Genomic DNA, 27405 nt, shown 5'->3' with positions numbered 1-27405 from the left:
GTAGGAATGAACAGGTTGTTTCTCAGATCCAGTGTGGTTCGAATGTAACATTCTCAATCAGTGTATCACTTCCCATTTCGTGACATTAGCTACTGTTTATTTCTGTCTTTTAATGTCAAGCTCTTGACAGATATTATTTCTAATCTTTAAGACAATCCTACAGGGTAAATATCATTGACCTTGATATAGACGAGAAGATTGAGGTTCTTGAGGGTCATAGGGCAAGTAAGTGATAGAGCCAAGATTTGCATAAGAGTCTTTCTGATGTTACATTCCTGCCCTTTTTACTTTATTGTGCTGTCTTACTTCAGGGAGATGGAAAGTTAGGTTGGTGCCATACTGAGAAAAGCCTTGATGGCTGAGGCGAAAAGTTTTTACTTACCTTGGCAGGTAGAGACATGGTAGAGATAAAAGTCAAGCTGAACTGTGGAAATACTACTATAATCATTTGGGCAGTAGAAATGAGAGTCTAAATTAGGAGGGCAGTGGTGCAACTGGACAAAAGGGAAGTACATATAAGAAATATGCATCAATGGTATTTAGAGACTTAATAACTGACTGGGTGGGAGCAAGGCATACGGAGGAGTATGTAATATTTCTGAAACTTTGGTCCTCTTAGTTCTCAGAAGAGTGTTCTGTGACAGCCATGAACAGAAATACAGGGGAAAAGAGGAGGAGCTGGCCGTGTAAGACTCAGGAAGGGAAAAATGATAAGCTTAATTTGGGAGCTGAAAGTGCTGGTGGCTTCTGTATCTATGTGAAGATAGGTAACAGGTAATTGGAGATTTAGTCTAGGGCCAAGATCTAGTTATCCAAAAAGTGGTGAGAGTCAAGGCCATAGTAATCAACAAAGAATATAAAGAAAAATCCAATCTTAATATCTACTAAAAAGTAGGAGAAATAGGAAGCCATATTGAACACCTATTACTGGCCTAACACTGTGGAGACGTCTGGGAAAGGCAAAAAACCTTTTCGCATTACGCTTCCAATCTTGTTCCAGAGATTAATTACTCTCATGAAACTATATGCAACTAGTACAACACTTGACAGACTCAGGGCCAATCTGTAGGGTAAACACAAGAGTAACAGGATATTAGAAAAGAAAGACATTGATGTGCTTGGGGAATTTAGGAGGCAAGGAGAAGACGGACCAACACAAGGTATAAGAAGTAGAAATTGTGCAGAGGCTGATACTAGGGTAACCCTGCTCCAAGCACAGTGACTGAACTTTAGTGTTTTCTCTGTTGCCAAGGGGATAGCATGGGGCTGAAAAAGTATAAACGGGCTTTTGGGGTAAAGGAGATCCCAAATCTTATATCTCCCTCTGATTGATGGTATAAAATTGGGCAAATTACTTAGCTTTTTCAGTACTTGTTTCTCTTTCCTTTTCTTTTCTTTTATCTTTCTTTCTTTCTTTTTTTTTTTTTTAGAGGGAGTCTCACTCTGTTAACAGCCCAGGCTGGAGTGCAGTGGTGCGATCTCGACTCACTGCAACCTCAGCACCCCAGGTTCAAGCGATTCTCCTGCCTCAGCCTCCCGAGTAGCTGGGATTACAGGCACTCGCTACCACGCCCAGCTAATTTTTGTATTTTTAGTAGAGACGGGGTGTCATCATCTTGGCCAGGCTGGTCTTGTACTCCTGACCTCGTGATCCACCCGCCTCGGCCCCCCGAAGTGCTCAGATTATAGGCGTGAGCCACCGTGACCGGCCAGTACGTGTTTCTTCGTTTTAAAAAAGTGAGTATATTTAATAAGGTGGTTGTTTACATTCAGTAAAATAACGCATGAAAAGCCTCTAACACAGGGCTTTAAACAGCAAGACTGGGCAAAATCTAAATAACATTTTCCTTATGTTGTCTTTTTTGCTACCACTTGCACCATACGATTACCCACATTTCCTGTCCCCTCCAGTGCAGCTTCCTGGAGACATTTTACACGTATACAGGACTGCTGTACATCCCATTCAGGTATAGCTGTAGGCCCTACAAAGAGGGATCATTACTGCCTCCTGCTGTCATTGATATTTGACAAACATTTATTGAGCACCTACAATGTCCTAGTTACTGTGCTAGGCCATTTTGGGGCATAGAGAGATAAAAGAGACCTTAACGTCTTCAAGACACTTGATGAGAAACAATCTCTGGGTAAATAACTATCGGAGTTCAGAGGGTGGACAGAAGTGATGGGCGAGTCTGTGTGCAGTGAGCACCTAGTGGAAGGTGGCATTATTTGCAGAAGAGAGGTCCTTTCAGCCAAGTCTTGACAGATGATTTCACCACGCGGAGATTGGGAAATAAGGACAAAGATATGAGAAGACATGTTGGCCACAGAGGGCCTCTCAAAGCAATGTTACAGCAAAGTCAATACTTAATGGGAGGAAACTCCGTTTTACTTGCGTGGAGTCTTAAGTCATTAGAGTGCATGTTAAACAGAACTGTAACCCTCGCGAATAAAACGGCCACAGTGACAGTAGTGGGTAACCGCAGAGCTGCAACTACTCTGACAGGGGTGACGATTTATTTGGACGACAATTGGTGAAACATTGTAAACTCTCAGAAGCTGCCGTTTCCAGACTTTTGAGTTCATTCTTGTCAAATCCCCAGCTTGTTTTCTCAGCCCGGGGTGAAATGCGCAGCCAAAAGGCCCAATGAGCGTCAAAGGGAAAGGGCAGGGGTGGTCTCTTCTGCGGATATACCTTGGCTCCTCCCGAGTCCTACGAGTTTAAACTTCGCCACGCCAAACATGGCTTCCTCGCGGTTCCGCTCCTTGTTTTATCTCGCTCCCACCTTTTGGCCACACTCAACATGGCCCTAACCGAAGGTTGGCATTTCTGTGGCACTGTCTCAGGACAGTTCTCGCGAGGTTTGCCTGGGCCCGACTGTTCCCGCCCTGCCTCGCGCCGCCGCCACAGCCACTGCCGCTGGCGCCGCTCCTCCTCCGTGTCAGTTGTTGGGCTGTAATGGCGACTGGGCCGCCCCTGCCGAAGTGACTCCCGGGCGGGGGAGCGGGGCCAGACCTGCGCCAGAGGGAACTGCAGAGAGCCGCAGCTCGGGGGGTGGCTTGCCCTAGGGGAGGGGAGGCAGCCTTTTCGCCTCGTCTTCCTTGCCAGCGGACCGGCGGATCCCCGGAGCCGGTGCGAGGCGGGCACCCGGTGCGTCCCCGGAGCGGGGAGGCCAGGCCGGGCAGCCCTGGGGCCGGTCGGGGCGGCGTCACTGCACCCTCCGCCAGGTCCCGCGGGATGCACCGTGGGAGCCGAGGGCGGAGGCGACACTCTCAGGTGAGCTCCGGTAGGACCTGGCTGGGACCGCGGAGTCTCGCTCACCCTCAACTGTCTCTGTCCGCGGTCCCGGGTCCCCGGTGGCGGCGAGAGAGGCGGGGCCGGGCGCGGAGAGTTTTAGCCCTGCTTGGCGTCCCCCTCGGGGAACCTCCCTGGGTTCTGAAGCTTTTGGGGGACCTAGGTTTCGGGTCCCACCAGTGCCTGCTGAAGACGGAATTTCCTTCCTTACCTGCCAGTGTCCTCCCGCCTCCTCTGCCCCTCCTCTAGCCTGCAGAGAGGTAAGATACCTCTAGCCTTTGCTCCCCGGAGAAGTGTCCCTTCTTCATTTGGCGATCAGGCATATTTGGGGAGATTCCGGGGACTGACTCCAGTGGCAAGGATGATCAGTTTCTGTTCCTTTTCGGTGGGGATCACATTCTCAAGTATAGGGAAAACTTTGATCTACTCTAGTCTAGCGGTTGCTGAAGGTAGTCTACCGGTTTATTCACAGATAATTTGGGGAGAGATTTAAAAAGCTTTATGTTTTGGAAGTTAGCAGTATTTTCCTCCGCCGCCTTTTAAATGCCGCTCAACATCCAATGTCACAATATATGAATTGGAATTTGCCTGAATTTTAAATTTTGAGATAGAAAGTTGCACATAGGCATAGATTTTAATGTTTTAATGCAGTAGCAGATCCTTCATATGGGAAAAAACAGGTTGTCAGAAATAGTGATCAGTAACCATGTACTCCACCTGATTGTTTTGTTTTGATGGTGATCCTTGTTTTGAATTTGGGGAAGTCGTTATTGTTACCATGTTAACGATACCTCCTGCCCTGTATTTGAAGAGTTTTAAAAGAAAGACTATCTTTGGTAGAGCTAGTAACAACCTGAAAAGTTCTGTAGAAACAATGATAAAATACAAAAAGTTGCCCTCCATTCTAAAAATCTGTTAGTTTAAAATATTGTTTTTAAACAAGGAAATGCACTGCTAATGACATGGAATTACGACTTTGAGGGATTAGTTTTTCGACCCATGCTGGAAGTTGCTTCAAAGCCATAGGCATATAATAATTAGTTTCGGTGTGCTAAATTGACAAATTTCATTTAATGTAATAAAATAAATCTGAATCATTTGAACTGTCATTGCATTAAATTTAAGATACTGTAATCTGAAAATAAACTTCAAGCTAGAATACATTATATGTGTGGATAAATACATGCGCATCTCTGTATCTCTTCTGTTCATCCTCAGTAGCAGAACTTTGTGTATGTAGAGATGGCAAGTTCTATTTGTAAAAAATTTCATACATATGTGAACGAATTTCTTTGATTTTTTGAGATTAATTTGTGTGTGTGTCATGTAAGAGCGTTAATACTTAACCAACCTTCTGTGGGGCAATCAATTTATGAGTTATAAAGTTTTTGGATTTTTTCCTTCTGCTTCTGATTGTCAGTCTTTTGCCCATTTTATAACACTTCTACCATATCATGAGCAGAAGAAAGGAGATGAAGTCCTGCTGTAATCAATTTTATTTGTTAAATTGCTATAACTTATAGTGGGAGCAAAAAAGAAGTTGTCCAAAATAACTGACATCATTTTTTGGTGTGCTTCTATATACATTATTTTGTTTAGTTTTCACAGTGATCTTGTGAAGTATGTATGGCAGATATCCTTATTTTGCAGTCGTGGAAACTGACACATACGGAAGATCATTTATGTGAATGCCTGTCATTTCTGCAGATAATCTGGGATTAGTTTTATTTTAAAGTAAATATTAATATAGGTACTCTGGCATTTGGCATGATTTTAAAATATAAAAAAATTATTCTATTTTTATTCCTTTTTACATGCCACTTGCCCCTTATGCTGATAATCGCCAGTTTTTTAAAAACATTAGTATTTTTATAACATTTTGTTAATTATTGACAAGTCATGAATTATAGTGGATCACTTTACTTCTTTACGTATATACTTTTTGTTTGAACAAGATTCTTAAAGTGTAGTTCATTTCTTGTCTTTCACTTTGTTTGGATACTCAGTTCTGTCCTCTTTATTCTTCCAGTCATTTATACTCTTAGTTATGTAAAACAAACGTTCAAGCCACATGATCAGTAACATAACTGAAAAGTAGTAATATCTTGATGATTTTATTGTTGAGACAACTGATGATTTAAAAAGTTAATTCTCTGTGTATAATTGTGATTGTTATTTTTGCAATGTGAGGCAAACTGAAATAGTTTTCCTTATTGACTTTTCCCATGTCAAAAAATTTTAGTGTTATAGTTTAAAAAAAAACAACAGATTGCATAGTATTTTTTTCTGTATTTTTTTTGTTATTGTTGTTGTTCATTGTTATCATTTGTGGTTATTTTGAGTTATTCTTTGCCTTTCTCATCTGGTCTGTAAGTTCCATAATGGCAGAGATCCTTTAATCACTACTATGCACCCAGTGCCTAGCGTATGGTAATATAGTCAACAAATACTGGTTGAAGAAATTGACTAAAGAATGGTCCCAGGATAATATTTTAAATGCAAAACAAAAGACTAGTTCTTAGTTCCTAGGCACACCTCACCTCTTGGGAATATATTCCAGAGATATGCTCAAATTTGCTAGGTAGCAAGGGAATGACAGCCTGGGATTAAAAAGCCACTGGGAGTATGCCGCAAGTGGAAACTTTATTTACTATTTTAGTGATTTTCCTGGGCGCTCTGGCAATAGTTATGGTAATTTAAAGGAAATAGAAACTTGAAGACCCTAACCTGTTATACTAGTACTATAATTATAGGCTTGTAATAGCTTTTAAATCACTTCTTAATCTCAGCATTGGGAGTTTAAATTCTTCAAGGCCAGCTAGTCCAATTCCCATATTTTATACATAAGAAAACAGAGGGTTGTATAGGGGTGACATCTCACGCATAGTTGGTTTCATAACTGGGAGAAGAATCCACTGCACAGCTGCTAAGTCTACATTTGTTTAATATGTCAGATAATTGTAAAATCAGAACATAATTGTGATCAACCTGGCAGTCTATTTAGTATTAATTAAAAACTCAAAATGGGCCTTTTTTTTTATGAATCAAAAATGTTAACTAATGAATCTGAACCCTCTCCTTTGTAATTGGGACTATAAATTGATACCATTGAAGCAAACTTCTGGAAGGAAATTTGGCATTTCCTATCAAAATTAAAAGTGTATATATTCTTTGATAGAATCATTTCCTGCTTAGGAGTTTATCTTACATAAATTTTAACACAGCACAGGAATTCTTTAAGAATATTTATATTAGCATTATTCCAGGATGTCAATAACTTTTATAAATAATTTTAAAATGTCCTAAATGTCTGTTGGTAGGCTAATAGTTAAAAGTCTAGTATATTTATGCTGTGAATTACTATGCAGTTGTTAACAGGTTTCAGGGTATCTATATTTACTTCATGAGCAGCGGCTGAGCATGTCCTTCAGCTCCTGGGACCATGCGGTGGACCTTCTGGGTTCAAAACCTAACTGCACCACTTTCTAGCTGTGACTCTTGGTGAATTACTAAAAGTCAGCTGTAAATTGGATATACTAGTAGTTCTCATCTTACAGGGGTACCATGAGAATTAAATGAGTTAACACTTATGCCCTAAGTAAGCATTAATAAGCTCACGTGTTTGCTGTTACTATTATGTATTGACTTGGAAGAATGTTCATGATATAAAATTAAGTGAAAAAATAAGTTGCACTATACTGTAGAATATGATTCATTTAAAAAACACAGAGACAAATAAATGTAGTTTTGTTTTCATTTTGCATGTGAATAGAAAAAAGGGCTATAAGGACAGACATTAAACCATTAAACATGTGTTTTTCCTAAGGGAGTGGATGACTTTTCTTTTTTACTTTAGACATTTTTGTATGGTTTTATTATAAGAATTACTTTCATAATTTTTGAAACTTTTTTCTAAAAAAAATTGAAGTAAATTTTTTCTTCTATTAAATAGTGCTACAAATGTAATTTTGAATGTGATTTTTAGAGATATACACATTTAATCAACAGAGTATCTCATAATTAGATCCTGTGTCAAAACATTTGTTAATGGAAGGGCCGGGACTTGGTGACTCACGCCTGTAATTCCAGCTCTTAGAAAGGCCGAGGCGAGTGGGTCACTTGAGGTCAGGAGTTTGAGACCGGTCTGGCCAACATGGTGAAACCCGTTTCTTTCTAAAAATACGAAAACTAGCAAGGCATGGTAGTAGGCCTGTAATCCCATCTACTCGGGAGGCCAAGGCAGGAGAATTGCTTGAACCAGGGAGGTGGAGGTTGCAGCGAGCCAAGACTGTGCCACTGCACTCCAGCCTGGGCAACAGAGCAAGACTCCATCTCAAAACAAACAAACAAAACTTTTGTTGGTTGGGTGCAGTGTCTCATGCCTATAATCCCAGCACTTTGGGAGGCTGAGGCGGGCAGATCACCTGAGATTAGGAGTTTGAGACCAGCTTGGCCAACATAAGGAAACCCCACCTCTACTAAAAATAAAAAACTAGCTGGGCATGGTGGCAGGTGCCTGTAATCCCAGCTACTGGGGAGGCTGAGGCAGGAGAATCGCTTGAACCTGAGAGGCAGAGGTTGCAGTGAGCCAAGATTACACCACTGCACTCCAGCCTAGGTGACAGAGTGAGACTGTCTCAAAACAGACAGACAAACATACTTTTGTTGGTGGAAGGTTGAAATTTAGGAAAATCCCCAATAAATATGTTTGTTTTTCTGCTAGCTTTGTAACCTTAAGTCTTATTTCTTAATTTACAAAGTAAAGCCGTAGGCTAGATCAGTGTTTCTTAAATCCAGTATTCCTAAACTGTGCACTGAAGTAAGTCCTCACTTAATGTTGTCCATAAGTTCTCGGAAACTGCAACTTCTAAGACCCCAAATGCCTCTAATATTAAACATTGAAATAAATGGGACCTATACATACATTTAAGAAATACTAAGAAAAGTCAAGGTAATTATTTACCCACTTATTTCAGATCAGGATGGCAGGGGGCTGGAACCTGTCCCAGCAAGTAGGGCACAAGACAGGCTGCCATTCCATCGCAGGTAGCATTTACACACAGACGCGCACACGCACACACACGCGCGCGCACACAGACACACACTCTTTCTCACTCAGACTGGGACCATTTAGACATGCCAATTCATGTCAGTTCACCTAATGCGTTCTCCTCTGTGATATGGGAGGAAACTGGAGTATACGGAGAAAAGCCACACGGATGTGGGGAGAACATGCAAACTCATACATGATAGCCCTGGTAGGGAATCAAAATTTTTTTCTAATCAAAATTGTAAAGAAATGACATTGAATGAAACTATGCTATGGAGGATCTGCTGTACTGTGGAGCACCATAGTAACTCACCTGGACACTGTGGGATATTTGAGAAATCTTAAGGGAAACAGCAATATTGGATAGCTGTGGGATATTTGACATCTATAGGACACTGCTCAAACTACCAGTTTGAGATACTGCACAAGAGATTGTGTTACCTTTTTTTTGATGACACTGTGTCTTCCAAACGCTAGGTTTTGGGAGGTTGCAGTGATAAAAAGCAAGTACTATGCAAAAATCAGTTTGGAGCAGTAAATGAAGGTGGTGGTGTCCAAAATGATTTCAAGATTTGAGAACTTGTGTAATGTCTAGTAGGTACACACATCTTATTAAGTAGTTGTAATTTTGTAATAAAAATATTTATTTTAATTTATACATATTTTTGAACTGCTATTAAGTTGTTAGGCTAAAAATACTTATTAGGTTGTGAACTTAACTACTTAATAAATGGAACTGTTAGGTATTTTTTTGGCCTAGGGGTTCCATGATTTAAAAAAAAAAAAAAACTGGCATACTGAGGGGTCTGTGAACTGAGAAAGTTTAGGAACCTCTTAAACTTTTGACCAGGACACCTACAGTAAGAAATATATTTTCCATGTTCTGTGTTCCCAGAGGTTGATTTTTTTACATTTACCTTTATTTTTTATTTTTTTAAATAAAACGAACAGACGTGTGTTATATGTGTATGTGTATATATATAATGAAATAAAAGTTTCACTTTTTAAAGTTTTACTTTAAAAAGCCCTCATGGCCAGGCATGGTGGCTCATACCTGTAATCCCTGCACTTTGAGAGGCCGAGGTAGGCGGATCACTTGAGGTCAGGAGTTCAAGACCAGCCTGGCCAACATGGTGAAATACCATCTCTACTAAAAATACAAAAAAATTAGCTTGGCGTGGTGGCGTGCACCTGTAATCCCAGCTACTCGGTAGGCTAAGGCAGGAGAATCACTTGAACCTGGGAGGCAGAGGTTGCAGTGAGCTGAGATCGCGCCACTGCACACCAGCCTGGGCAACAGAGAGACTCTGTCTCAAAAATAAAATAAAATAAAGCCCTCACTAATTTCAATACACCTGATATTTGCAAATCAATCCTATTTAGTTCCATTAATAAAATGCTAGCTCCAGTCCACCATATTGTTTTGTTTTAACCTGCTAACGGGTCATGACGACATACTTGAAAACATGAGTATGGTTGACTTCTAATGTCCAGCTTTAATACGGTTTGTTTCTCTGATTAGTTATAAATGAAGTTAGACTACGCTTTAGCTTTTATTTTAGATTTGGGTTTCGGGGGGATACATGTGCAGGTTCGTTACATGGGTATATTGCATCATGCTGAGGTTTGGACTTCTATTGAACCTATCACTAAAATAGTGAACATAGTACCCAGTAGGTAGTTTTTCAACTTTTACCCCTTACCCCTGACTTCCCGCTTTTTTTTTTTTTTGAGACGGAGTCTTGCTCTGCCATCCAGGCTGGAGTGCAATGGCTTGATCTAGGCTCATTGCAACTTCCGCCTCCCAGGTTTAAGCGATTCTCCTGCCTCAGCCTCCTGAGTAGCTTGGACTGCAGGTACCAGCCACCACACCTGGCTAATTTTTTGTATTTTTAGGAGAGGTGGGGTTTCATCCTGTTGGCCAGGCTGGTCATCAACTTGTGAGCTCAAGTGATCTGCCCACCTTGGCCTCCCAAGGTGCTGGGATTATAGGCGTGAGCCACCCGTGCCTGGCCCTTTCCCACTTTTGGAATCCACAGTATCTTGTTTTCATCTTTATGTCTCTATTTACCCATTGTTTAGACCCCATTTATAAGTGAGAACGTGTGATACTTGATTTTCTGTTTCTGCGTTAATTTGCTTAGGATAATGGCCTCCAGCTGCATCCATGTTGCTCCAAAGGACATGATTTCATTCATTTTTATGGCTACATAGTATTCCATGGTGTATACATACCGCATTTTGTTTATCTAATCTACTGGGGGTTTTTTTGGTTTGTTTTTTTGGTTTGTTTTGTTTTTGAGACAGAGTCTTGCTCTGTCGCTCAGGCTGGAGTACAGTGGCCTGATCTTGGCTCCCTGCAACCTCTGCCTCCCGGGTTCAAGCGATTCTCCTGCCTCAGCCTCCTGAGTAGTTGGGATTATAGGCGCGCACCACCACGCCTGGCTGATTTTTGTATTTTTAGTAGAGATGGGTTTCACCATGTTGGTCAGGCTGATCTCGAACTCCAGACCTCGTGATCTGCCCACCTCAGCCTCCCAAAGTGCTGGGATTACAGGCTCCCAGCCTATCTAATCTACTGTTGATAGGTACTTAGGTTGATTCCATGACTTTGCTATTATGAATAGTGCTGTGATAAACATACTAGTGTAGTGTCTTTTCGATAGAATGATTTCTTTTCCTTTGGGTAGATACCTAGTAGTGGGAATTCTGGGTCTAATGATAGTTCTAAGTTCTTCGAGAAATCTCCATACTCTTTTCCACAGGGGTTGAACTAATTTACATTCCCACCAGCAGTGTCTGTTGCTCACTTTTTAATGGAGTTATTTGTTATTTTCTTGTTCATTTGTTTATGATTCCTTGTAGATTCTGGATCTTAGTCCTTTGTCACATGTACAGTTTGCAAATATTGTTTTCCCATTCTTTAGGTTACCTCTTTACTTTGTTGATTCTTTTGCTGTGCAGAAGCTTTTTAGTTTAATTAAGTCTTGTTTATCAATTTTTGTTTTGTTGCATTTGCTTTTGAGGTTTTAGTCATAAATTCTTTGCCTAGGCCAATGTGCAGAAGAGTTTTTTTCTAGGTTTTTAAAAAATAGGATCTTTATAGTTTGAGGTTTTATGTTTAAGTCTTTAATACATCTTGAGTTAATTTTTGTATGTGGTGAAAGGTAGGGGTCCAGTTTCATTCTTCTGTATATGCTAGCCAGTTTTCTTTTGTGTTTGTTTTTTTGGAGTTTTTTCTTTTTTTTTTTTTTTTAGCATCGTTTATTGAATAGGTATCCTTTCCCCATTTTTGCTTTTGTCAGCTTTGTTCAAGATCAGCTGGTTATAGGTGTGTGGCTTTATTTCTGGGTTCTCTATTCTGTTACATTGATACATGTGTCTGTTTTTGTATTGGTAACATGCTGTTTTGGTTAGTATAGCCTTGTAGTATAGTTTGAAGTTGGGTAATGTGATGCCACTGTATTCTTTTTCCTTGGCTATTCAGGCTTTTTTGGTTCCATATGAATCTTAGAATTGTTTTTTCTAATTTGTGAAAAATGATGTTGCTTATTTGATGGGAATAGAATTTTTAGATTGTTTTGGGCAGTATGGTCATTTAAATATTGATTCTTCCAATCTGTGAGCCTGGAATGTTTTTCCATTTGTTTGTGTCATCTGTTATTTCTTTCATTAGTGTTTCGTAGTTCCCCTTGGAGCAATCTTTCACCTCCCTGGTTAAGTTTATTCCTGGGTATTTTATTTTTCATGTGGCTATTATAGATGGGATTGCATTTTTTATTTGATTCTCAGCTTGAACATTATTGGTGTGTAGAAATGCCACTGACTGTTGTACATTGATTTTGCATCCTGAAACTTTACTGGTCTTTTTCTTAGATCTAGGAGTTTTTTGAAGGACTTTAGGATTGAACAGAGATAATTTGAGTTTCTCTTTTCCTATATGGATGCCTGTGTTTTTAAATTTTAATTTTCTGCCTGATTCCTATGGGTAGGACTTCCAGTATTATGTTGAATAGGAGTCGTAAGAGTAGACATCCTTGTCTTGTTTCAGTTCATAGAGGGGATGGGATGCTTCTGACTTTTGTCCATTCAGTGTGATCTTGATCTTTTGGAATAGTTTCCAAAACTTGATCTTTTGGAATAGTAAGATTGATACCAGCTTTTCATTTGTCTGGGATAATTTGGCTGTGAATGCATCTGATCCAGGGCTTTTTTTGGTTTGTAGATTTTTTTTTTTATAACTGATTCAATTTTGTAAATCGTTATTGATCTGTTCAGGATTTCATCTTCTTCCTGGTTCAGTCTTGGGAGGTTGTGTGTTCCCAAGAATTTATCCATTTCCTCTGGTTTTTCTAGTTTAGTGCGCATAAAGATGTTCATAGTAGTCTCTGAGGCTCTTTTGTGTTTCTATGGTACGAGTTCTGTCACCTTTGTCATTTCTGATTATGCTTCTTAGGATCTTCTCACTTTTTTTTTTTTAAATTTACCTAGAGGTTTATCTATCTTGCTTATCCTTTCAAAGAACTAACTTTGTTTTGTTGATCCTTTGTATTTTTTTTTTAAATGGTATCAATTAATTTAGTTCTGCTCTGATCTTAGTTACTTCTTTGTTTTCTGCTAGCTTTGGGTTTAGTTTGTTCTTGTTTTTATGGTTCCTTTAAGTTCAACATTAAGTTGTCAATTTGATATCTGACTCTTTTTGATGTAGGCATTTAGTGCTATAAACGTTCCCCTTAACATTGCTTTTGCTGTATCCCAGAGGTTTTGGTGTGTTTGTTTTTCTATTTTCATTTGTTTTGAAGAATTTTTTTATTTCTGCCTTAATTTGTTGTTTAACCAAAAGTTAGTTAGGAGTGAGTTGTTTAGTTTCCATGTATTTGTGGTTTTGAGAGTTCCTTTTGGTGTCGATTTCTAATTTTATTCTACTGTAGTCTGATAATATGCTTGACATGATTTCATTTTTTGAGAATGTATTGAGACTTGCTTTATGACTGAGCTTGTGATCCATCTTAGAGAATGTTCCATGTGTAGATGAGAGTGTATATTCTGTGATTTTTAGGTACAGCATTCTGTAGAAGTCTGTTAGGTCCATTTGGTCAAGTGTCTAAGTCCAGAGTTTCTTTGTTAGTTTTATACTTTGATGTTCTGTTTCTAATGTATATAGACATATACATTTACAAATGGAAATCTCCTTTATAGATGTAAATTTCATTTACAAAAGGATTTCAGAATAGCCAGCTAAATGCCAGAAAAGTGTATTTTAATTGCACAGGTGATCTTTTTTTTTTGAGACGGAGTCTGACTCCTGTCACCCAGGCTGGATGGAGTGCAGTGGCGCAATCTTGGCTTACTGCAACCTCCACCTCCCGGTTCTCCTGTCTCAGCCTCTTGAGTAGCTGGGATTACAGGCACCTGCCACCACACCTGGCTAATTTTTTTTTGTACTTTTAGTAGAGACGGGTTTTGCCATGTTGGCCAGGCTGGTCTCGAACTCCTGACCTCAGGTGATCCACCCACCTCGGCCTCCCAGAGTGCTGGAATTACAGGCATGAGCCACCGTGCTCAGCCTACAGGTGATCTTTTTAACCTGGCTACTATTTCTTAGGTGAAATTACTAAATTCAGGATGGAGCCCATTAAGGAATAGGGCAAAGAAAGCCGCCTCTGTACCTGGACTCAGCGTGAATAGATCTGAAAAAGGAGGAAGCTTACTTTACCTGACAGTCTACCTTTTATAAACACTATCTAGGATAACTTTCTTTTCACCTTCAGGGAAGACTAATAACAGAGCCGAAAGGTTAGCAGATTTAATTTTTCTTATCATTTAGTTGCTTAAGCTTTTTATTTGCCTTCTACAAACAGTCTTTTTTTAAAAAGCAATAAAAATATTGAAATCTTTTTAAAAGCTTCTGTACACCAACAGGCATCCCTAGATGAAACTGATTTGGGAGCCCTCATTTTCAAATGTACTTCTTAAAGCACAGTGTTCATTTGGAATGTACCGTTGTGATTTTAAATTACCTTAAGTACGATTTCACCATTTTTGTAAACATTTGCTGCTTCTGGGACCTAACAATACTGCATGTATAAGCTGGAAGGTATAGTACTCAGGTCTTAGAAATAAGGATCCCATTTTTACCTTGAATAGTGGCTTTGGCTCTCGGATCCCCTTGGTCAACTTAGCTAATGATTTTTCCCTCTCTAAGCATGCAAGAAAAAAGAAATAAAGGGGGCTAGAACACACAAATCTTTGCAAATTTCTGAAAGCTGAAATTGCTACCCCCTTCAGTATTACCATTTAAACTAATTTCTGTCTAAACCAGCCAGACATTCTGAGGCCTTTAACTAGATCCACGACAGTTAGATACAGTTGGATCCTGGACCTAGTCCAGTTTCTGTTGTAACTTCCAAACCTAGTTTGGATCAGAAATTTGCTCAAACTCGGATAGCTCAAATGCACACCCATGGAGCTTCAGAATCTGAGAGAGAACTTACCCACAATCTCCAGCTGCTTTGAGAGAGCAGTGGACAAAATGAGTCCAGTGGGCACCTTGCTTTGTCATTTGGTGTTCCTGGGAGTTGCTAGAAGCTTTAGTTTGGATCCCACTTCTGACACCATCTATTAAAATAAAAACCTTAGACAAATTAAATTTAACAGAATTTGATTGAGCAGAGAACAGTTCATGAATCAGTCAGCTTCCAAACCAGAATAGGTTCAGAGAACCTCCTTAGACTACCCTTTATACAATAGATCATCTCTGAAAATGTGTGTAGTTGCTACATTTTTGTATGATAAGTTATTAAATGTTATAGAGCAATAATGATGTAAAGAAGACCTTTGTATAAATAGAAGGATATTTTTCCAAAGAGAAAATCTGATTGATCTTTGATTAGTTTGGGTTTTGGTGATTTTTTAAAAAGCCATTTATAGTTTTTGTTGTTGTTAGTGGGCTTGTAGAAGTTGTTTCTGGAATTGTGGCACCTTCCTTTTTAAAAACTATATCTAAAAATCATTGATGAGTAATAGTAATAGCACTGGCCATAACTTAATAGGTTTCTTTTCTTTTCTTTTCTTTTCTTTTTTTTTTTTTTTTTTTTGAAACTGAGTCTCACTCTGTCGCCTGGGCGGGAGTACAGTAACGCGATCTTGGCTCACTGCAATCTCCTCCTTCCAGGTTCAAGCAGTTCTGTCTCAGCCTTCCAAGTAGCTGGGATTACAGACATGCACCACCACGTCCAGCCAATTTTTGTATTTTTAATAGAGACGGGGTTTCACCATGTTGGCCAGGCTGGTGGTCTCAAACTCCTGACCCAGGTGATCTGCCTGCCTCGACCTCCCAAAGTGCTGGTATTACAGTTGTGAGCCACCGAGCCCTACTGGCTTCATTTCGTTCATGATTTCATGTCTAAATTTTAAAAGTGAAAATATTTTATGAAATAATTTCTTTTTAATTTTGAGATTGTTTTAAAATATAAAATATATATGCATATGTATACTTATTTTTTTTAAGTGTTACCATGTAAGATATTTTCTGTTTAGGAATGTCTAACCTTTTCATGTTGTATAAAATACCTGGCTTCATATGTGTATTTGTGCCTGTTTGCTTTTAAGAATTGGATTCTGAGACTTATCAATGTCATTTGGCAAACAGGTCTGGAGCACTCAGTGTGGCTATATACTGTGCATGAACTAGGGATATAAAGAGGAATAAGGCCAGGTGTGGTGGCTCATGCCTATAATCCCAGCACTTTGAGAGGCCAAGGCAGGTGCATCACCTGAGGTCAGGAGATCCGGACCAGCCTGGCCAACATGGCGAAACCCCATCTCTATTAAAAATACAAAAATTAGTTGGGCGTGGTGGTGCGTGCCTGTAATCCCAGCTACTAAGGAGGCTGAGGCAAGGGAATCACTTGTTCCCGGGAGGTGGAGGTTACAGTGAGCCGAGATTGCGCCACTGCACTCCAGCCTGGATAACAAGAGCAAGACTCCGTCTCAAAAAAAAAAAAAAAAATTAGAGGAATAAACTATCTCCACAGTTTTATGTAAGAGACAGATATGTCAATAATAGTACAGAGGAGTAAAGAGAATTGATAAAATTCTGTGGATGGATTCATAAAGAGGAAGCAAGTATACTGCATTAAAGAGTCATTAAAGGCTTCCAATGAAAGAAAAATTGTTTCCATTTCCTTAAACAGCCTCTCAGTGACTAAGTTATTGAATGTAGAAGGAGACTTTTGAAAATGATCTTGCTTTCCGCGCTACCCAGAGAGGGGTGCCTACAGTGTTGTTCTGGATTCCCATTGTAACTTAAAGGGAAATGTTTACAATATCCAGAGGCCTAGATGTCCTGCAAATGAAGGAGGAGGATGTCCTTAAGTTCCTCGCAGGAGGAACCCACTTAGGTGGCACCAGCCTTGACTTCCAAATGGAACAGTACATCTATAAAAGGAAAAGTGATGGCATCTGCATCATAAATCTGAAGAGGACCTGAAAGAAGCTTCTGCTGGCAGCTCATGCCATTGTTACCTTTGAAAACCCTGCTGATGTCAGCGTCATATTCTCCAGAAATACTGGCCAGAAGGCTGTGTTGAAGTTTGCTGCTGCCACTGGAGCCACTCCAATTGCTGACCACTTTACTCCTGGAACCTTCACTAACCAGATCCAGGCAGCCTTCCGGGAGCCACGGCTTGTGGTGCTTTGACCACCAGCCTCTCACTGAAGCATCTTAGGTTAACCTACCTACCATTGCTCTGTGTAACACAGATTCTCCTTTGCGCTGTGTGGACATTGCCATCCCATGCAGCAGTAAGGGAGCTCACTCAGTGGGTTTGATGTGGTGGGTGCCGGCCCGGAAAGTTCTGTGTGTGTGTGTGGCACCATTTCCCGTGAACACCTGTGGGAGGTCATGCCTGATCTCTACTTCTACAGAGATCCTGAAGAGACTGAAAAAGCAGAGCAGGCTGCTGCTGAAAAGGCTGTGACCAAGGAAGAATTTTAGGGTGAATGGACTATGTCAGCACCTGAGTTTAACACTACTCAGCCTGAGGTTGCAGACTGGTCTGAGGGCATGCAGGTGCCCTCTGTGCCTATTCAGCAGTTTCCTACTAAAGACTGGAGTGCTCAGAAGACTGATCTACAGCTCCCACTGCTCAGGCCACTGAATGGGTAGGAATAATCACTGAATGGTCTTAAGCTGTTCTTGCATGGACTCTTAAGCAACATGGAAACAGAGTTGATGGAAAATTAACAGCAGTTTCTAAAAAAGGCAAAAAGAAATTATTTCTTTTTTCCTTGGAGTTTTCCTCAAAAAGTGATCATTGTGTCTGCTTTAAAAAAAGAATTCAGAAGGAGAAGCTGGGCGTGGTGGTGTGTGCTGTAATTCCAGCTGCTTGGGAGGCTGAAGTGGGAGGATTGCTTGAGCCCAGGAATTCAACAAGACTAGCCTGGGCAACATAATGAGACCCTGTCTTCAAAAAAATAAAAAATAAAAAATATATACACTGAAAAATCTACTTCCTATCCTGGACCCTCACTTCCTCTCCTTGGAGTTAACCAATATTAACTTTCTTATGTATAAGGGAAAATTCTATAGTGAAACTTTTATACTTTTAGGCAAAAAATAATCCTGACTTGCAAACTGTAAGACTCCTTTTTGTAGATATATTCCTTGATATTAATTTAGAAAAGTACTCAGGATAACTAGATAGTAAGCAAAAGTGTAGGCCTATTTTTAGGGCTCCCCCCTTCTTTTGGTTATTCCTGGTCCTGTTTGCTGCCCTCAGCTCTCCTAAAGTAAAAATCTATGGGTGTCTTGTTTACGAAGTTTAACTCTGTTTCATCAGTGTGGGGCATTGTGTTCTCTTTTATCCTTACTCTGCCTCCTATGCTGCAAAGGCCAAAGTAGTACTAATGTTACATAGTATCTTCTGGATTTCCTGGATTACAGTAAGTCACTCAGTTTTTGTAAAAGTAGTTGTTGAGGTTTATATTTTATAAGTAGAAACATGTCAGGCTAAATTCTCAGGTTAGTGGTATATTAGACTATGTTATGGGAGTGTTGGTTATTCTGGAATTTACTTGGAACAGTGTAATAGATCTGAGTTATAACTGAGTATTTTCCACTTTTTTGTCTGCTGGTCCTTACTAAATCTACTATTTGTCCATTTTATGTTGAGGATAGATAGTAGGAATATTGCAGACTCGTCTTTTTCTTAACCTTTCAGGCAGAGATGATTGTTATATAGGATCTGATATAGATGAGAGAACTGAAATGTAGCAAAGGTATGGGAAATATTCTCTCTAAGAGCCAGAATGAAGTCATTTTTTTCATCTTTTATCCCTTAATGCCTGGCACTTAGTAGGAGGCCAATAAATATTGAGCAAAATGAAACTATGTGATTGAATGAAAACACTCTCAATACATGTGAAACAAAAATTTGCTGTTAGAAGATAATTGAGAATTGGCTATTTCACAATGTCATCTTATATCTTACTTGTGTATACACACCACAGGTATAGATCATTGTTTCGCAAATGTTTTGGTATTAAGACCGCCTCATGCACTTGAGTTATGAAAGACTCAAAAAGATTTTGTTCATGTGGGATTTCTCTATTGATGTTTACTATATTTGAAATTTTCAATGTACTTGTTTATTTAAAATAATGATAAACATATTGCATGTTAAAATAATAACTTTCTGTTATTGCTGTTGTTTTCTTTTTTTTTTGAAACAAAATCTTGCTCTGTTACCCAGGCTGAAGTGCAGTGGCGCAATCTTGGCTCATTGCAACCTCTGCCTCCCGGGTTTAAGCAATTCTCCTGCCTCAGCCTCCCAGGTAGCTGGGACTACAGGCGCATGCCACCACACCCGGCTAATTTTTGTATTTTTAGTAGAGACTGGGTTTCACCATGTTGGCCAGGCTGGTCTCGAACTTCTGACCGTAGGTGATCTGCCTGCCTTGACCTCCCAAAGTGCTGAGATTATAGGCATGAGCCACTGTGCCCTGTCTTGTTTTGTTTTTAAGACAGGGTCTCACCCCGTTGCCCAGGCTGGAGTGCATTAGTGCAGTCATAGCTCACTGCAGTCTTGACCTTTAAGGCTCAAGTGATCCTCCAACCTCAACCTTCTTAGTAGCTGCGACTACAGGTGCGTGCCACCACACCTGGCTAATTAAAATAATTTTTTTTTGTAGAGACTGGGTCTCACTATGTTGTTCAGGCTGGTCTTGAACTCTTGGACTCAAACAATCCTCCTATCTTGGCCTCCCAAAACACTGGGATTACAGGCCTGACCCACTGCACCTGGGCTTAACATTTTTAAATGAAAAATAACTACCTGTATCTCAACAGTAAAAAGCAGTGAGTGGCATTGTTTGACGTTTTTCAACTCTTTTTAATGTCTGGTTTAATAGAAGACATCTGGATTCTCATATCTGCTTCTGTCTGCATTCAGTCTGCTGTGATATCATATGTCATGTGGTCTTTGGAAAACTCCATTATACATTCATAAGAGAATGAGAATAAAAAAGACAAAGTCTTAATATTATTATGGAAATAGTTTTGATTTCAAAGACGCTTCCTGAAAGAGTGTGAGAGACCCTCAAAGATCCATGAACCACACTTTGAGAACTGGTAGTACAGATTATAAATTCAGAGTAGAAAAGAACCTTACAGGTCATATGGTCATCTCTTCTTGAGGTCACCTTTTCTTGTTGTTGTTTCTGGTTTATGCAGCTAGATTACTGAGATAAGGAATACCTCATTTGTTTTTTGTGGGATAATCATGAGCTGGCATTTGGAGATGGTGAGTTTGATGTGCCGTTCAGATCTCTAAATAAGCAGTTTGATATGTGGGTTAGGATATCAGAGGTAAAATCTGGTGTTTTGGTAGTCATTGGCATGTAGGTGGTTTTGAAAGCCTTTTGCAAGAGTGAGGTTGCCCAGCAAGAGAGTATAGTGTTAGAAGCAAAAAAGCTGGTCACATCCTTCTGAGCTTCAAGGTTTAAAAGGCATATAGAGAAAGACTAGCTAGTAAAGGAGACTGAGAAAGGAGTGTAGTGTATAGAAGTCAAGGGAAAAGAGTGCTGTTTTGTTGTTGTTGTTGTTGTTTTGTTTTTTTGAGATGGAGTCTCGCTGTGTCACCCAGGCTGGCGTGCAGTGATGCGATCTCAGCTCACTGGAACCTCCAACTCCCTGGTTCAGGCGATTCTCCTGCCTTAGCCTCCTGAGTAGCTGGGATTACAGGCACGTGCCACCGCACCCGGCTGAAAAGAGTGTTTTTAGAGAATGGTTAGTTGTAATGAAGCTGCCAGGAGGTCAAGGTCAAGTAGATTGAGGATTGAAAATACCCATTAGATTTGGAGATGAAGAGGTTTTGGTGATTTTAATGAGAGTTGTGGAGAAATGGGGATGGCAACCACATTGGAATTGCTTGAAGAGTCAAGAGTCTAAATGTACACTGAGTGTATTTTTGGGACAGTCTCACTCTGTTGCCAGGCTGGAGTGCAGTGGTGCGATCTCGGCTCACTGCAAGCTCCGCCTCCTGGGTTCACGCCATTCTCCTGCCTCAGCCTCCCGAGTAGCTGGGACTACAGGCGCCTGCCACCATGCCCGGTTAATTTTTTGTATTTTTAGTAGAGACGGGGTTTCACTGTGTGAGCCAGGATGGTCTCGATCTCCTGACCTCATGATCTGCGCACCTTGGCCTCCCAAAGTGCTGGGATTATAGGTGTGAGCCACCGCACCCGGCCCCAGTAGGCACAAAATTTTTAACAAGGCAAATATGTTTGCTAAGTTGTAGCTAATAATTAGCAGTGGTACCCCTCTAGTAATTTCTGCAAATGATCTACGTACATTATTCCCTTTTAAGAAACACTAACGTTTTTTGTAAGGTTGAAGCCATAGACCTAGTAGTCAGTGTTTGCTTTGAGTGGGTGGCTAAGAGAAATGTCTTTCCTTCTGAGTAGTTTCTGCTGTTCAATGAATCTAGATGGCAATGTTTCATTATTCCAGTTTAACTGTTAATCACCCTGTTCGTGTCAGTGAGTGCATAAATGAGTATCCAGTAGCATTTATGTGTATTTATTATACTTTTTTTTAGTGTAATCATAATTAGGCTTTTACTTGGTGATAGAGCAGTAGCATTATCTTTTACTCCAGTTTTCTGATTTATTGCACGTTAATGATGACATACTTTTATCAAATGGCTCCCATTATTTCCATGACATCATATATTTAGCTTATGTGACTACCTGTAGCGCTTTTCTTTGCCGTTATCAGCAGGTCAAATTTTTTGTGTGTGTTCCTTGTAGTTTGTTTTGCTATATATTCTTACAGGCTACTTGCAAAATAGTATGTGAATTTCATTTCCTTATTTTTCATTTCTTTTCATTTTATATTTTTTCAGTTTCTTTTTTCCTCCCTCATTTACTGCCATAGTGATAAATATGTTAATTGTTCCTCTTTCTTATGAGTGGTTTTGCAGCCTGGCCCTTTAACTGCCTCTTCTGCTTCTGAGATCATGTTTCTTAACACTGCTGTTGACCCATCATACCTCATCCTTCCACTGGCAGACCTGCCTTTGATTCTCCTTTATTTTTTTCTGTTTAAATGGAGCTCATAACAGCTTCTAATGCTGTCGTTTGTTCATTTGTTCATTGAAGGTTCTGTTGATCTCTAGATGAGTAAGAAGATAGAGTCCTTAAGGACCACACAACCTTGTGGGAAGACTGATACATATATGCTATTTGTAACTCTATTATAGCACTTATTATATTGTATACTATTTGTTTATGTGTGTATCTCCTTTACTTGATTGTGAGCCTTAAGTGCTCAATGAATGTTCATGGAATGAATGAATTATGTATAATGTATGTATGTGTGTATGTGTATATAATGATAAGAACTATGAAAAATGAACAGAGGCCAGCCATGGTAGCTCATGCCTGTATTCCCAGTGCATTGGGAGGCCAAGGCAGGAGGATTGCTTGAGGCCAGGATTTGAAGAACAGCCTGGGCAACAAAAGAGACCTGTCTCTAAAAAAAATAAGGTAAATTAGTTGTACATGGTGGCACATGCCTGTATTTCTAGCAACACAGGAGGCTGAGGCAGGTGGATCGCTTGAGCCCAAGAGTTTCAGGCTACAGTGAACCATGATTGCACCACTGTACTCCAGCCTGGGTGACACAGCAAGACCCTGTCTCTAAAAAAGAAAAAAAAAGAAAAGGAAAAAATGAAAAGAGTACTATAGGAAACAGAGAAGTACTAATTGAAGTACTAATTTTATTAAGAGCCAGTTTGGGAAAGATTTAAGGAGATGACAGAGTTTGGCTTTGAAGGGCATTCTTGCCAGAGAAAATTTAGGAAAAGACAGTGTGGAGATAATGAAATGTTCTGGATATTCAAAGAATGTACTCTAGATATACCTATTCGACAGGAAAGTAGTTACACAGTTTTGCTTAAAAAAAAATAAAAATAAAAAGGTGAGACTGTAAATTAATGTTGTGAAGGTCCCCAAGTGTCCATCATGCTAAGGAGTTTGGAGCTCTGTCCCATAAATGATAGTCATTGAAGAGTTATAAAATCAGAATTGCTAGGTTCTGTTTTAGAATGATAACTTAGATTGCAGTATGGAGAATGGATTTAGGAGCAGGATAATTTAGGAAGCTTTTACCATAATTTAAGCTAAAGATGATGCTTTGAACAGAGGCAAGGGGAAGAAAGAAAAATTAGAGAAACATCTTAAATTTTTTTTTTACAAACAGCTTTATGTATGAGGCATATTTTACATATCATAATAGAGAAACAAAGGTATAAATGATATGGTAACTAAATATATGATGGAATGTGGGAGAGATAGGAATGTCAAAGATGAGCTAGATGCGTGTTAATCCAATTTATTAAGAGTACAAGAAGAAAATTTTGAAGATAGATGATAATGAATTTATTTGGTTTTGAACATGAAAAATTTGAGGTGCCAATGGTACTTGGAGATAGACATCAAATAGACTGAAAACTTGCATCTAGAGCTCAGAAATAGATCTGAAGAAGAAATATAACATTTAGGAAATAGTTAAAGCCATGAAAGTATGTGAGGTTGCCTGGGGAGAAGGAGCTAGAGAAGAAGAGGCCTAGGAAAAAGCCTTGGAAATGTTACCATTGATAAATTAGACAGAAGTAGAGAACCCATCAGGAGTTGAGAGGTAAGAGATAAAACAATCAAGAGGCAAGGGAAACAGGAGAAATATGTTTTACGAATCCCAAAAGTAGTGAGAGTTTTAAGGTGAAAGTTTAAGATCCCAAATATTAATAACTTAGTGTTGTAATGCCTGTTGACTGGAAAATTGTATTACTAGAATGTAGGCATATTTCCTAGGTTTTCTAGACAGATACAATTCTTTTTTAATGTTTAGGCTTTTCTAGGACTTTAGTAAGAATAAACCTGTAAATCAGAAAAAAATACAGCTTTTTAGACTATGCTCCAATTTTTGGTTTAAAAAATATGGACTTTTTAGTTGAAGAACTGTTCATAACAAAGTGAAAGATAAAGGCAACATTTTGTCAGTGGGCTTAAAAAAAAAACCATTTTCTGATGACCAGAGAAAACCCTGCACATATCTGTGAGAGGAACTGTCATTCATTTTGGGGGTATTTTCTGTATTCTCTCTCTTTAAAACAGTACATTTCTTAACACATTTTGTGTAGTATATTTGAGATTCATTTCCAGTATGCTACAAAAAATGTATTAAGAAATATATGAATATAAGAAATATAAGAAATGAAATACAGGAAATGAATTTCAAATATATTTTTCATTAATAGCTTTTTTCCCCTCTAAGTACATGATTTAGAGGTTTGAAATGAATGATTATTTTGTTGGATCCTCTTTTTCTGTAGGTTTTTATCTTTTTTTTCCCCCCGTGAGGAAACTCAAATAAAGGGAAATTAGAGAAAGGCATCCAAGAATGCAAGAGCAGAAAATGAGGTACTAGTGTTACGGGAACTGGAAAATTGTGAAGAACAAGACCACTTTTTCCTTTCCTTTGGGGCCACTTTTTTAAAATTTGTTTTTCTTTGATTTTCCTCTTTGTTTTTCATTGTATTTTTCAGCTTGGCTCCTTATAGCTCATGGGTCAGTTGCTTATCCTTTCAATTCCAAAATTCTGCAGTCTCTTTTTCCGGAGACCGGATAGGCTGCTTTCCAGTCACTTCCTTAGTCCTTATCCAATCAGCTAGAGCTGGAGTGAGGGGCAGATCTTTGTGGATCACAGTAGTGGGTAGGGGTAATTCCTTAGAGAAAAGGACTCTTGGTAGGCTAAACACAGTGATTGATGTCTTTAGTATTTACACAGTTTCATTTAACAAAGCTTTATGGGAACATTTTGAAGGCATAATTTGTGATCAGTTGTTTTGTGCCTAGTGGGAAGGTGGCCTTTTTGACTTCTGAAAAATGTTAGTTGAAGGAAGGTAAACATGATAAATGCTGAGTTCAGCCTAGAGGTTATTCTTTCTGGATGAGGGGGGAGAGATGAGTATGAGTAGAGATACACAGAGGACTCCAGCCAAATTGGTAATAGTTTATTTCTTAAACTGAGAGGTAGGTACATGGGTGTTTTATTATATCATTTCTTATGTCACTTGATGTGAAGAAGAAAGCTGTTTTCTGATAATTGAAGATTATTTAAATTTAGACCTTGGCAGACAGTAAGCCTCAGAAAATAAAGCAGTCCAACAGGCTATTGAAGGCTTAGAACATTACTGTACACTACTGTAGACTTTATAAACACTGTGCACTTAGGCTACACTAAGTTGATTTAAAAATCTTTCTTCAGTTATAAGCTTAGTTTACTGTAACTTTTTTTACTTTATAAACTTTTTTTTTAAAACTTTTTGACTCTTTTGTAATAATTCTTTGCTTAAAACAAATATACAGCTATACAGCAATAGTTTATATCCTTATTCTGTAAGCTTTTGTTCAATTTAAATTTTATTTTTATGTTTTTACTTTTTATGCTTTAAAAATATTTTTCAAAATAAAATATTTGTAAAATATGTATTTTTATTTTTTAGTAAATAGCAGGAGCACACTCTATAATAACAATAAAAATATGGTATAGTAAATACTAGGCGATAGAAATTTTTCAGCTCCAATATAGTTTTAAGGGGCCACTGTCATATATGTGGTTTGTGTTGACCAAAACATCATTGCATGGGCATGACTATACAGAGAACTTTGGCTGTCTTCCATTATGGGAGTAGAATGTTGTGACAAGCTTATTACTATATGATAGAATGCTTAACTTTATGTTTTAAATTTAAAAAAATTTAAATTGACACAATTGTTGTACATATTCATGGGGCAATAGTGATGTTTTGATACAATGTATAGTGATCAGATCAGGGTGATTAGCATATCCATCATCTCAAATATTTATCACTTGTTTGTGTTGGGGACGTTCAGTATCTTGTCTTCTGTCTACTTGAAAATACACAATATGTTATCGTTAACTATGGCCATCCTACAGTGCTATAGAACACTAGAACTTACTCCTTCTATCTAGCTATAATTTTGTATCCTTTAACAAATCTCTCCTAAGCGCCCTTAACTCCCCTCCCAGTCCCTACTAACCTCTGTTCTACTCTTCTATGAGAAGAGCTCTTCTGTGAGCTTCTGCATAGGAGTGAGAACATGCTGTGTTTAACTTTCTGTTCCTGGCTTATTGACTTAACATATTCGTCCTCCAGGCTCATCCATGTTGTTGTAAATGACAGAATTTTTTTCTTTTTAAGGCTGAATGGTATTCCATTGTGTATATATGTTTTTTCTTTTCTTTTTTATGGAAATGTGAATGGTTTTGACTTAAAGTGTATTTTGCCTAATATAATTGTGACCTCCCATGTTCTCATTTGGTTACTGTTTACATGCAGTTTCTTTTTTCATCCTGCTAACTTCAGTCTATTTTTGTCATTAGATCTAAAGTGAGTCTCTTATAGACAGGATGTAGTTCCATATTTTCTTCATCTGTTCATCTGTTGTCGGACACTTGGTTGTTTCCATTTCTTGGTTATTGTGAATAATGCTGCTATAAACATGGAAGTGCAGATAGCTCTTCAGTATACTGATTTTCTTTCCCTTGGATAAATATGCAGTAGTGGGATTGCTGGATCATATGACAGTTCTATTTGTAGTTTTATGAGGAATCTCCATACTGTTTTCCATAGTGGATATACTAGTTTACATTCCCACCAATAGTATATAAGAGTTCCTTTTTCTGTATATCCTCGCTAGCATTTGTTGTTTTTTGTCTTTTTGGTAATAGCCATTCTAACTGGAGTGAGATGATATTGTGGTATTGATTTGCATTTCCGTGATGTTTAGTGATGTTGAGCTTTTTAAAAACATGTTTCTTCACCATTTGTATTTGCCCATTTTTAATTAGATTATTTGGGGTGGTTTTTTTTTTTTTTGCTCTTAAGTTGTATGAGTTCTGTATGTTCTAGATATCAATTCCCTGACAGATGAGTAGTTTGCAGATATTTTCTCCCATTTTGTAGGTTGTTTTTTTATTCTGTTGATTGTTTCCTTTGCTGTGCAGAAGCTTTTTAGATTGATATAATGCAATTTGTTAATTTTTGCTTTTGTTTCTTGTGCTTTTGGGGGTCTTATTCATAAAATCTTTCACCAGACCAGTGCTCTGAACTGTTTGTTTCCCTTATATTTTCTTCTAATTATTTTGTAGTTTTGGGGGTCTTATATTTAAGTCTTTAATCCATTTCAAGTTGATTTTTGTGTAGGGTGAGAGATGGGGGTCTGTTTTCATTCTTCTGCATATGGATATTCAGTTTTCCCAGCACTGTTTATTGAAGAGACTATCCTTTCCCCAATGAATGTTCTTGGCACCATTGTAAAAAATTAGTTGGCTATAAATACATGGATGTTCTCTATTCTGTTCCATTGGTCTATATGTCTGATTTTATGGCAGTACCATGCTGTTTTTGTTACTGTAGCTTTGTAGTATATTTTGAAATCTGGTAGTGTGATGCTTCCAGGTTTATTTTTT

General features: G+C 38.8%; 1 protein-coding gene across 3 annotated transcripts in view; it reads left to right on the top strand.

Moving 5' to 3' along the window:
* Positions 1-2903: 2903 nt before the first annotated feature.
* LOC116273327 (centrosome-associated protein 350-like) overlaps positions 2904-27405 on the top strand; it is a 42398-nt gene continuing 17896 nt past the window's right edge. The window contains exon 1 of one of the 3 annotated variants that reach the window (XM_031662333.1): positions 2904-3277. In XM_031662333.1, coding sequence (XP_031518193.1) covers positions 3239-3277 — 39 coding nt within the window. In that variant the 5' untranslated portion in view covers positions 2904-3238. Of the gene's footprint in view, positions 3278-3446; positions 3556-27405 lie in introns of those variants that run through there. The other 2 variants (XM_031662331.1, XM_031662332.1) reach the window with 2 other exon arrangements.

Source organism: Papio anubis, unplaced genomic scaffold (assembly GCF_008728515.1).
Source record: "Papio anubis isolate 15944 unplaced genomic scaffold, Panubis1.0 scaffold553, whole genome shotgun sequence".
In the NCBI taxonomy this organism is placed as follows: Eukaryota; Metazoa; Chordata; class Mammalia; order Primates; family Cercopithecidae; genus Papio; species Papio anubis.
Note: the sequence above shows the minus strand (reverse complement) of the source record. Positions and strands in the feature narration are given on the sequence as shown.